This window comes from Halyomorpha halys, unplaced genomic scaffold, assembly GCF_000696795.3.
Source record: "Halyomorpha halys isolate HHAL.00 unplaced genomic scaffold, Hhal_1.1 Scaffold550.1, whole genome shotgun sequence".
Taxonomy (NCBI): domain Eukaryota; kingdom Metazoa; phylum Arthropoda; class Insecta; order Hemiptera; family Pentatomidae; genus Halyomorpha; species Halyomorpha halys.
Window position 1 is genome coordinate 605499 of NW_027112242.1, and position 12576 is coordinate 618074.

The 12576-nt window shown below is 28.3% G+C and overlaps 1 protein-coding gene across 10 annotated transcripts in view; it reads left to right on the forward strand.

The window, feature by feature from the left end:
* The window catches only part of raskol (Ras GTPase-activating protein raskol), a 758358-nt gene that overhangs the window by 582044 nt on the left and 163738 nt on the right, over window positions 1-12576 (forward strand). Inside the window, exon 3 of one of the 10 annotated variants that reach the window (XM_067050215.1) lies at window positions 11166-11222. The exons of the other annotated variants lie outside the window; for them this stretch is intronic. Within the exon in view, the coding sequence (XP_066906316.1) occupies window positions 11166-11222 (57 nt within the window). The remainder of the gene's footprint in view (window positions 1-11165; window positions 11223-12576) is intronic. 10 annotated transcript variants of the gene reach the window in all.

Here is a 12576-nt window from a genome sequence, read left to right on the forward strand (position 1 = left end):
TATATATTTATTTTTAAAATAAAACTTTATGAGTCTCGTATAAAGCAATTAGCTACTTTACGCTTGATGTGTTAGTGCTCCGTAGCAAATGACTCAGACGCGATGAGCGAAGACGATTGACCCCAATTGACACCAATTTGCCTGCGATAGTGAGGCCCAAATGGAATTAGCACAGGCATCCATTGTACATTAGGTTCTGGTTAATTAGCAATTATTGATGTCGGGATCAAGACGTCACCCTTCCAATGAACGCTTTGTTTGACAGTTCCTGTCAGCTTTAATCAATTTTCTTAGTTATCTGTTATATCACCAACTAGGGTATCTTACTGTTCTATTATTATTATTAATATTTTTTTCCTCAGATGATCTCCATGTCATTAAGAAGATATTTATCTTGTTATTGGGGATGGGATTTTAATGTGATAAAAAAATCAAAATATGTGTTAATTTTCAGATAAATATGTTATAAAAACGGAAGTGGGTAGCTCATTCGCAAGGCACTGTGCTAAAGACCCCAAGGACCCGGGTTCAAATCTGGCTGACAGATTTTCTGGTCCAACAGCCGTGAGTCAGCCCTGTGGGTTTAGAAGCTCTCCTGGTCCACCCATCCTCATAAAGTTGGTATCCTTTAAAAATCTTACGGTCAAGCATGATTCTGGCCAAATTCTCTCCTTGCATAGCTGTTGGAATAAGAGCTATGCAAGTATAGCACACATGTAAGAGTATTTCCGTACAAAGTACTGCACTCCTAACTAACCAATCCATGTGTTGTAGCAGTACAGATATAATTTTTTAAATGCACTAAAAAATAGTAAATTCGACTTCTAAAAGCCAGAAAAAAAAATTTCAGAACTTTTTAATTCATTAAAAGATGGTTCTAAATTAGAAAAATATATATATTTAATTATAATTGTTGTTTTAACTCACCATCCTCATCTCTCTCATTTACAAATGTGTAAGTTAGATTAATTTTTATGATTAAAAAAAATCGTTGCTGATTGTGTGCGAAAGATCGTTCCATATTCACTTACGTAAAATTTAGGTGCATTTGGTACTTGAAAACAATAAAATTTCGTAAATTAAGCTCATAAACTTTCAAAACACTACTTTTTTATGGTTTCCCGAAAAATATTAGAGAGCTATCCGTGTTATTATTTCTATAAATTTCTCTCTTGTATTTTGTAATTTTCCAGACTGAGGTTTTTGTAACAGAAATAGTTTTCGTTTCTTTTCTTGATATTTATTTTTTGTTTTTAAGGACTATGTACCTTCCATGCCCATCTTTTTGGCGCAATGCTATAATTCAGATTACAGTATTGCGGCGAATGGGATGGGCGTGTAACGAATGAGTCCCTATAATTTTAACAAACATTGAAGGGACAAGTAAATGTCCGTGGAGTGTTATACAAAAGCGTAGGTGAATGGATTGCGTAAAGATTGATCTGGTAAATTAAAGTTTGGAGGGGTGTTACTGAGCGGATGTGTATATAGAACAATTGGTTGTATTGGTATTGGACCTTCGGGGTCCCAATGCCTTTATTTGTAATATTCTGAATTTATTTCACAGTGTTGAATCATTTTTTAAATATCATTATGCACCATGGTTACTGTACGTATCCATTCTCATCCTCTCTTGTAATAATATCAAAATTAGACTTCGAAGAACTCATATAACTGCTATATCTGGAAGGATTAACTTTGTATATCATCTCTTTCCATACATAAGTCTCTGGACACTTACTATTTTAATCTTGTTAGGATTTACCTAAGAATAACCTCACTGGTTAGATAACCATCGAGAAATAGGGTAGCTGAACAGGTCAGCGGGTCCTGATGCATAATGCTGACCACATAATCTCTTTTCAGCAATCATTCTTCTGGAAATCTTTCCTGCTCAGTAATCTAGCCTTGGCCTCCTTGAGCTCTTACGTTTTCCCGCCTTTTTTCTTATTTGAATGGCATTGCTCATCCAAGCATTATAGTCTGATTTGGGAGTCAATTTGCAGTTAATTTTACCTTGTATTAGAGCGTTTTTCAAAAACTCTCTTCTTTGTTTTAGTTTGGCCCTTGACGATATCGAAGGTTCGATGAGGATAATATTTTTCTTCAATAAAAATATTTTCTCATATATGTATATATTCAGTCTTAACATCTAAAGATAAATTATTATTTATTCGGGGAATATTCAATATTATATATTACTTGATTGATTCAAATTTCTGAATCTTTTGATCAGATGGGTCTGTTGTGAATCTGGATTTAATAGAACTCTTGCTAATAAATTTTTCAAAATTTTATGCCAATTTTCAGTTTACCCAGGGTGTCTACGAGTTGGCAAAAAAAATAAGAATTTTGTACAGTTAGTAACAAGTTGGGACTTTATGATAAGTTCTGGAAAAGTCGTGATTATTATCACAGACTCTGATTAACTAATTTTGATAGTATAATAATATATTTTATAAGTGTTTAGCGGTATAGCAACGATATATACTGCTTAATTATTCGTCCAGAATGGCAATGTTTTTCTTATACTGGTTTAAAAAAATGTACTACTAATAAAGTAAAGTAAATAAACATTATTTTTTAATAATGCATTGATTTTTTTCAAATTTTGTGCATATTATTTAAATATTTTAACGGGCATTGAAATTTAACCGACATTCAGTCGGAAGAAAGATTAAAAGTTAGATTAAGCACGCAAAGACTGTGGAAATCATTGCTTTATATTTTAATTATCTTATTTCATTAAAAACTCCACTAATTTGTAAAATATATTCTATAGAGAACTATAGTAATATATTTAATTTTTAAAACTGCAATTGAATTACAATAAAAACTAATTTAACTAATTTTGATAGTGTAAAAAACGAATAATATATTTTATAATTGTTTAGCGGTATAGTAACGATATATACTGCTTAATTATTCGTCCAGGACGGCAATGTTTTTCTTATACTGGTTTAAAAAAATGTACTACTAATAAAATAAAATACAATAAATAAACATTATTTTTTAATAATTAAGCACGCAAAGACTGTGGAAATCATAGGTTTATATTTTAATTATCTAATTTCATTATAAACTCCACTAATTTTTAAAATATATTCTATAGAGAACTATAGTAGTATATTTTATTTTTAAAAACTGCAATTGAATTACAATAAAAAAAAGGAAACAGATATTGGTTTTTAAAAACTAATTTATTTTTAAATCTAGCCATTCAAGAGATTTATTATTCCATTATTCTGAAAATAATTGAATGATTTAAAACGGAGAATCTTGTTAAAAACTTAATTAATTTGTATTTCATATAGAATTATAGTACTATACTGTCTTTATACAAATTGAAATTGATGTTTCTAGACTATGTTGTTGTCTAAAACGCTAATTAATTTTTAGATTCAATTATTCAAGAGATTTATTAATTCCATTGTTCTGAATATTATTGTTTGTGAAATTAATTTCTCTGTATTATGAAGGGGTAGGTAATCCTTTAGCACAATCCCTATCCAGCTCCTCCCATCCATTTGTCCATTTATCTATCATGAATTGTACAGCTGAAGGTATGTTGGTAATGTAGAAATTTAACAAACATTTCTAGTATGTATTGATTTATTTGGTTGGTTTATTATTGAATGTTTGTCTATATGTTGCTTGTGGGTAAAGTTCGAAAACTCTTGGTAAAGTAGGGAATTTTTAGAAAAAAAAAATCGCTAGTTTCAATTAACGGAAATTGTATTCATCAATATTTTACGTACCATTTTCATCATATTTTTGGTACAGTTTTTTCTATTCCGGGCTACAAAGCCTTTTTATTTATTTAGTTATCAATTTATTTTTTAGTTCTCAAACTTAGATATATTGAAATATAGTGAATAACCTGTTTAAAAATATATGAATATACTAAATAGAAATATGTTTTTACGGAATCTTTTAGTTTCAAACTATAATGTTTTATTTTTTGTTTTGTTTTTTATAAAATTTAGGTAACATGTATAGTCTTAGAGCACGGGAAAACAAATTGTTTCACTCTATTTTTTGATTAATTTTATGAAAACTGTATAGTTAATTGTCAAAATTGATGAGTCAGTCAATGGCATTGTTGGAGGAATAAAAAATGGAGGCTGTTTCAAAACACTATAAGAACATTCTAAGATCCATATAATTAAAACCCACTTTACAACCCTAAAATACTTAATAGGACATAATTTAAAGTTGGGTAAATCTTTAAGAATAGGAGCCCTAACAGAGCTGTTTGTGTTTAATAGTTTCCGAGATAGTGTTTAAAAAAAAAAAAAAAAATCCTAATATTTTTATGAATTAATGAAAACTAATACTTCGTCAAAATAATTTCGCAAAATGTTGATTTCTAGTTGTTTGGAAAAGAACCTTTGGTTTATAAAAAAAATTTACCCTAGTAACCATTGGACCTATTAGGGTATAAAAAAAAATGGAAGTGAAACAATTTGTTTTTCCGTGCTCTAAGGCTATACATGTTACCTAAATTTTATAAAAGATAAAACATTATAGTTTGAAACTAAAATATTCTGTAAAAACATATTTCTATTTAGTATATTCTAATATTTTTAAACAGGTTATTCACTATATGAAATTCGCCAAAATTAATTCGAAAAATATTGATTTCCGTTTTTCTGGAAAAAATGTTACTTTTTTTTAAAGTTATATCTGGAGAAATGTTGATCATGAAGAGCTAAATTAGAGCTTATATTCTAGAAGACTTACTCCATTTTTATGTGATTTTTAGTGCTGTATCTAGATGAAAAAATATAATAAAATAAACGTGGACCTTAAATATTTACTTTTTAATAAAGTTGATTGTATACCTTGTTACAATTCTTAAACAAGTTCAATCAATCATATAACATATATTGATACAAGTTATAACAGAAGATTAAACTTTTTTCTATTGTATATAGTTTTCATTAATGTAATCAATAATTCGGGTGCATTAACTTCATTTTTCTCCTCTTGTACTCTTGGAGTATTGGAAACTTCATCTAAATTCTAACATAGACCTTTTTTTACTCCGAACTATTTTCCTTAATGTGGCACATTTCCTGCTACGACAGTGCAGTATGTTCGTGGAATGATATTAATTCTCAGTGTAGAGAGTACAGTTAATTTTTATTTTCCTGATACTTACATATAATTTACTGCCATTTCCCATAATTATTTATGCCCATTGTTTTTGCACCTTTATCCTGGCGAATGAATACAGGACATAACCTTATTCCCATCATACGATTGTTGTGCAAGCAGCCTGGGATTGGCTGGGATATTCAGTATGTTCAGTCTGTTCTCTGTAGTTACTTCAAAGTATCCACTGTTCCTAAAAGTTAGAGTCAGTGTTAGCCATTTTCAAGTTCATTTTACTCAAAAGTTTTCGTTAAAATTATCAATTTCAAAAGTCTTACTTTTTTATGGCAAGTGATTTATTTTGGCATTTAACAGTAAGTTTATTTTTACGTAATAATTTGTATTTATTAATTTTATTTAAAAAATATTCTCCCATTAGTTTCTATTATATCTTAATTGAATTCTCTGGAAATTTCTATTTGGATAGTTAATTAGAGAGAAATGCTTAAATAACAAGGAATATTGCCCAGATATTGCAGCTACAAGTGCAATATCATTCCAAGGATAAAATATAAATACTGATATAAGCAATTGAGAGTTATAATAAATATAAATACTAACGTAAGTTATTAACAAAGTTATTAATATGTTTATAGTATTTTTTACCTTACAATACATATCATAATTCATTGCTTTTTTTTTTTTTCATTTTATTTTTATTATCATTTATAACTAAGCTATTTCTTTCCTATATTTTTGACCTATTGTCAATATTTCAAAATTAATAAATAAATTATATTTGAGAGTAAAATGTATTTGTCAAGTAGTTATAGAAATATACATGTTTCCAAAAAATAGATTTTTGTTCTTAAATTAAAGTAGTTGACTGTAAAAACTTTAAAAGAAAAAACAAATATATCAAACTAAATGCTCTTTAATTTAATTAAATCAGTCCAAGGACTGACATAAGCTATTAATAGAGTTATAATAAAATATAAGGACTAACTTAAGTAATTAACAAAGATATAAAAAATATAAATACTAACCTAAGTATTTAACAAAGTTATTTACATGTTTATAGTATTTATTACCTTCTTTTTTTTTTCATTGTAACTACATATCATTATTCTTGCTCTTTTTTATTATATATAACTAAGCAGTGTTTTTATTATATACAAGTAAGTGGTGTTTTTAAAAAAATAGGTCTTTGTTCATAAGAAAAGGTAGTAAACTGTAAAAACTATAAAAGAAAAACCAAATATATCAAACTAATGCTCTTTAACTTTCAATTCTCAATTAATATGAATGATATAAACGTTATTGTTCTCTAGAGCTCTTTTTTTCTATCATTACAATTAAATGATTTTAAAATTGATTATTTAATGTGGTGCTTTAAAAATTAACTAATTTTAAATATCGAAGACATAAGGTTTTTAGCTATGAACATGTGAGTCTGAGAATAACTGAGGCACAGGGTCATAAAAGAGGGAAAGTTCTAGATTTTTTGGAAAAAAAAAAAAGTTAGGAAACTCGTATTTTTAAAAGAATAATACTCGTGCTAAACTAAGTTAATTGCCTCCTGGTTTATGGTAGAACATAGTAGTTAACACTTTAACGATGTGAAAGTTTTAATTTTTTCAGTTACCGTGTTTTGCGACCGACCTCAATTGAAATAAATGATATTTTATTCCTGTTTTAAACTGGAAAACTCTAAACTATAACTAGCTTAGTTTATGATTTGATAATATCATTCAAAGTTATTGTATGGAACGGAGTTAGTGAATGAACTTCATGAACGTATCTACTTAGTATGTTATTGAGGACAATAGTGATTTCTCGAAAACAATACGTTGTAATTGTAAGTACGTTGTAATACAAGTCAGTGTATGTATTGTAGATTTTTTTTTTAATTCATGACAAAAGAAAATCAGTATGAAAAACAGAACATAAATACTTCCTCCACAACGAGAATCATGTAGCACATTTTATATTCCTACCTTGTCATATCCCGTCTGGCACCAATCAGTCAGTCAAGTTTTTTGAAACTTTTTTTTCCTTTTCGGTGATGTTGAATCTTTCGTTTACATTTCCCACATATTGAAATGTTTTTTTTATTACCTAATCAATTGTGTATGTGAAATAAGGTATTAACTTTATTTTGGATCATATACAATTATTTTATTTTATTATTTGAAAAAATAATCAATTGATAATATTATTTGTTTAATTATTTTAATACTATAAATAATTAAAATGCATTAACATATGACTAGTCATTTACTATATTTTATTCTTCAAAATACAAATCTTATCTAGGCCTAGATATTTTTCATATAAATGTATAAACACCTCCATAAGTCAGAAATAGCATATTGTGGGAATATTTGGATATTTTAATGACTGTCTACTCCTGTGTTACACTTAAGTACGATAAAATAAAAGTTTAATGCAAGAATCCAAGGCCCATCCCTTATATCCTAAAAGCGTTCTGTTTAAGACTCAAAAGGAGATTAATAGCTTACAAGGTGACAGATGTGATGTCGTTGGGATTATAACATAAAAATCAAATAATTTCCTTTGAGTTCAGTAACTTAGTTAATTGATTTTAAAATATACGAAGGCAGAGATGATAATGATAAGTTTTTTTTTTTAATAATAATTCGTATTTCGTATTTCAATAACAAAAAATTAATAATAATAATGGTTTTTACGACAGTAAGCTGCTTTTGCAATGTGACAAATGTTGTAAGGTGGAGTTGTAATTGTTTACTTTTTTTTTGTAATTGTTTTAATTTGTAAGCCGTGTTAGTTATTATTATAAAAAATAAAATAAAAACCATAGTCAATTCTATGAACAAAAACTCCATCTCTTCATCTCCTAAAAACTTACAGCTCAATCTTCATCCTCTCTAATCTCTCCAAAAGACTAGAAAGAATGGTACGACCAAAAATATTTCTTTGAAGAGTTCAAATTATTCAACCCTTTGTAATTTTTCTACGTGGTTTTAATTTATCACAATTACGTATGTTGGTATATTTTATTCTCAGCAGAGCAGTATTTTTTCCCAGTGGTTATTTTTGGAGGAAAATTTTCTTCTTTTGCCTCTCGTGGATTTGCTTCTGCTATCTTGAGCACTAACCCTGGGAACGATCGGACTCGGGTGTCCCTTGCCTGATACCCGATCGAACGTCCTCAGTAGACCACAACCTCCAGCTGAAGGAACCTTCGGCAGTGATTGGACCAAACAGGACAGGTGCCATAGACAGGTGGTTCACAAAGGACCCGGGATGTGGTTAACCTCTTCCTTCCTCTGTCAGTCCTCCGCCACCTGTTGGTGATGGCGCTTCTTTAATGATGTTCATCTGGGGGGCAATTTTCTTGTTCACAAAACTGACATTAGCTATAGTTAGCGGCGATGTAAAACCCAAGTATGGAAACTGTGAACACTTTTAATAATCGCCCTATTAAGATGGTTCAGGCAGGCTATTATCATTAGCAAAGGTTGTTTTAGCTATTGAATAGCTATGTTCTATCGAATAGAACGGAAAAATCGTTCATTATAACGGAATTAATTAATATCTGACCTTCATCCAACTGTGTCCGGTATAGAAAGTCCGATTGTTTTCTTTTATTTGGTTAATATTTTTGGAAGTAATGACTAGTCGAATGTATTGATCTGGATGTCAGACTATGTGACTTTAAAATAAAAACTTAATTCTCTTTTTATTTTAGTATTAGAACATGTGCTTTTTACTAAACCTTCTTGGCTCATACGAATAATTCGAATACCTACCGGTCAATCATTCAATGGTATTATAATTTAAAAATTATTAATTTCAAGTATTCAAAATTAGTTATAAATATAACATAATGGTTTCTATAAATCCTCTGGCATACAGACTAGGTAAATAAACCAGTAGATTATTTCCTTATAAATATTACATCCATTGGATCATTGCCATTTATGGGAGTGAAGGATTTCCAGATGTTTGATGGAAGGTGTAAAAGAAGGCATTCTATAAAATAGATAAGGAACTATAAAGAGACGAAGGAACGGACTAGAAAAGATTTGTCAAATGAAGCAGTTCTATGATGAAGTATAAACAGTATTGGGCAAAAAAGTAATTCCACTTTCTTATTACAATATTAATTGTAATTCGGCATTATTAATGCAATTTTAATGTTTCATCGAGTAGTTGAAATTACTAATCAATATTGTAATTTCATATAATAGTTTCAAATAACAGTAATTGGAAAGTATTATTGCAATTACTTTTTACCCAACTCTGAGTATAAATGTTGATGGGCTCAGTTTTATAGTTCAAGAAGTGAATAGAGGAAGCAAGATAAGGCGTTCATTAATATAGGAAGGTTTATTATTTATTCACGATTGGAATATGAAAGCACCATGGAAATATTGCTGTTGGAAAGAAAGATAAAGCCATTATTTTTCAGTATAATAGTCACGTACATAAGTGCCTTTGGGTTAAATAAATCATATAAAATTCATCAGTAAGTCCTACATAAACCAGACAACAATAATCAAAATGGGGGAGGGAATAAGATAAGAGATGACTAAAGTTTTTAATGGTAGGATTTATTGAGTAGTTTGAGAATTATAGCGTCTTATAATTATGGTTTCATAGTAAAACATTCAAAAAATTCTCTATTATGTTTATTTGGTATATCAATTTTTTCACTTTTATTTACCTATAAATGTATTTATATATACCTATATAATTTTGGATATGACTTTTTAACGAAAATAAGCTTTTTAAGGCACTCTTACTATAACTAGGTCTCACAAAATGGTCAGTCTGTGTTTTTCTTCTTATGCCTGTTTTTGCTAAGTCAAACTGAAAAACAAAACAAAAGTTTTAAAACTGAAAGTAGGTATTTTAAATTAGGTATATGCCTGAGAACCTACAGAAAAAGCTACTAAAGTGCTACTTTAGGTCATAAATTTTACATTTTCTTACAATTTTCCTACAAATGGTTTATAGAGAATAATAAAAATTGTCATATCATTTTGCAATCAAGGGGCCTTTAATATTAGATTTCATTCTCATTAAAATAATCTGATAGGCTTCAATTTATCTAGAATTTATTATACAATCGTTTATGTTTTTATGAGTGAAACTTTGTATATGTATGCAGAAATGAATTTTTGTTTCACCGTTTAATGTGTGAATGGAGAGTAAGAGATGTGCAGTTTAAAACAGAAATTAGTCTAAAGTTATCATATTGATTTATCCGTTGTCAATATATTAAATGTTTTAATGTATAAATAAAGGGTGGCAGGGGGAGAGCTTCTTGGTACCTCATAAACGTCTAATTCGAACTTTGTAACTAACATAAAGTTCAAATTGTTTGTATATTTTCGAGAATTTTGTTTATCTCAATGTCTAGTTTTTATGTGTTACTAAGCGGGATAGTCTTGAAATAGTAGAAAAATGTTATATAACAATTTGGATTATACATTATAACATATTCTGTGAGTTATTCATTTACTACTGACTGGTAAACATCAATTTTTTATTGCTTAATTTTTCATTTTATTACCTGTACGTATTTAGAAATTAATTATATTTATATTTATATACATATTATAAATTTGAATGGTTTGGAGTAAGAAAGCGACAAGGCCATTTTTAAAATTATTAGTATTTTGCGCAAAATGCACCTTTTATTATCTATAAGTTTTTTATTGTATTAGTTTGTCTAAAAAATACTTTAAATTCAACCATATTTTCCTAGCATATTATATGTCTACAACATTAAATAACAATTGTATAAATGATCAAAACTGCTTTGATGAAAAATAGACATCGCTTTTCTTATAAAGTAAAAAGGACAAGAATATTCCTTTTTTCTTTATATGTAGATAAAGCATTGTCTATTATAGTTTTAAATAAAATAATAAGTGATTTTTCATATTTTTACTATACATTTTATTACTTACTGTTATTATATTTACCTTGAAAATAGTATGTTTCTTTGTTATAATATTTTTCTAATATATTATTATCACATTTCATTTGTAATTAATTAAATTATTTTGTTACAGGTGAGTCAAAATCGCTGTCATTACCTCGTGCCTTTGCCCCTCATTTGGAAGATTCAGGTAACATAAAATAAACAGATTACGTCCTCTGGTATTACCCAAGTTATTTAGTATCCCTTTGAGTATTTTTTCTTTTTTGTTTTTGATTGAAAATAAAATTATTTCAAACACATTTATGGAAGATAATTACGATATTTTATGATTATAAATCCATGAAAAATCGAATGATAATACTGCATATGTGTGTAGGTTAAAATCTCCTTCAATAGAAACGGTATACTAAACCAACCAAGCAGTCGTGTATTGCGGGTCTTGTGAATCCTGCCAGTGAAGGGGCAGTAGTTCAATGAATCTCCGCAAGATAGCACTTGCAGTACTAACTGTGTTAGTTTCTTATACTTGCAAGAAAAAAACCGTTACATTCAACTTCTTGCTCTAAAGCTTTAAATGCTTAGACTATGTTTTTAAGTTTTTTTTCTTTCAATTCAATTATTTGTTTATATATTTTTTCGATGTTGACCAATTTTCTATTTTGGCCTGCATATTATTATTTAATTAAATTTGGGATATTTATTTCTATTTCGGTTTTAATAAAGATATCATTTAACCAAATTTTATGTTTATAACTATTTTTTATTCCTCAAAAATTATAATAAAATCTTGTTTAATTGAAATATTTTTCACTGCATGTTAAATAATTAAACGTAATTTTTAATTAATTGCTGAATTTATTCATGATTAAATGTTTATTGTTTCATTGTTATTAATCCAAATTGATCAATTGTAATTGTAAATAATATTTAGAAAAAGTTTTTTAATTTAGTTTAATTTAAGTAACAATCTAGTTTAAATGTTACTACTTGATTGTTTATCGATTGTATGCACCACGCCTTTCGTTAAGATAGGTAAGGCTTAAAAAAATAAAATAAAATGCTCTTTATTTGAAGAAACTATTTAGAAACTTTTACTCTATTGTTAATTACCACATTATTTGATTTTTTTTTATTCACAACTGTGTACATAAATGAAATAAATAAGTATGTTATCTGAATAATATGACATGACAGTGGACTGTGAAGAAACTATCCATTGGTACGTCCTCCAAAGGGCCCTCTTTTTTTCTACACCCCAAGACGATTATCGGGAATTACGGCGAGAAACCAGTAGGTTGGGTGGGTTTGGAGGTAATAATTGAAGATTCAGTTCAGGAGGAATTTTTGATGGTTTATTAGTTCCAGAGCTCTAATCCCTATTTCCTCATAAATCTGACCATAGACATCTAGATTAGATTTTTTGATAAATTTTAACTTTAGAGAGTTTAAACAGTAATTGTTTAAGTAGGAAATGACGAATGGTTTCTTGATACTGCTTTGTAGTACAGGCAATGATGTACCAAAACCGCTCCAAAAATTAA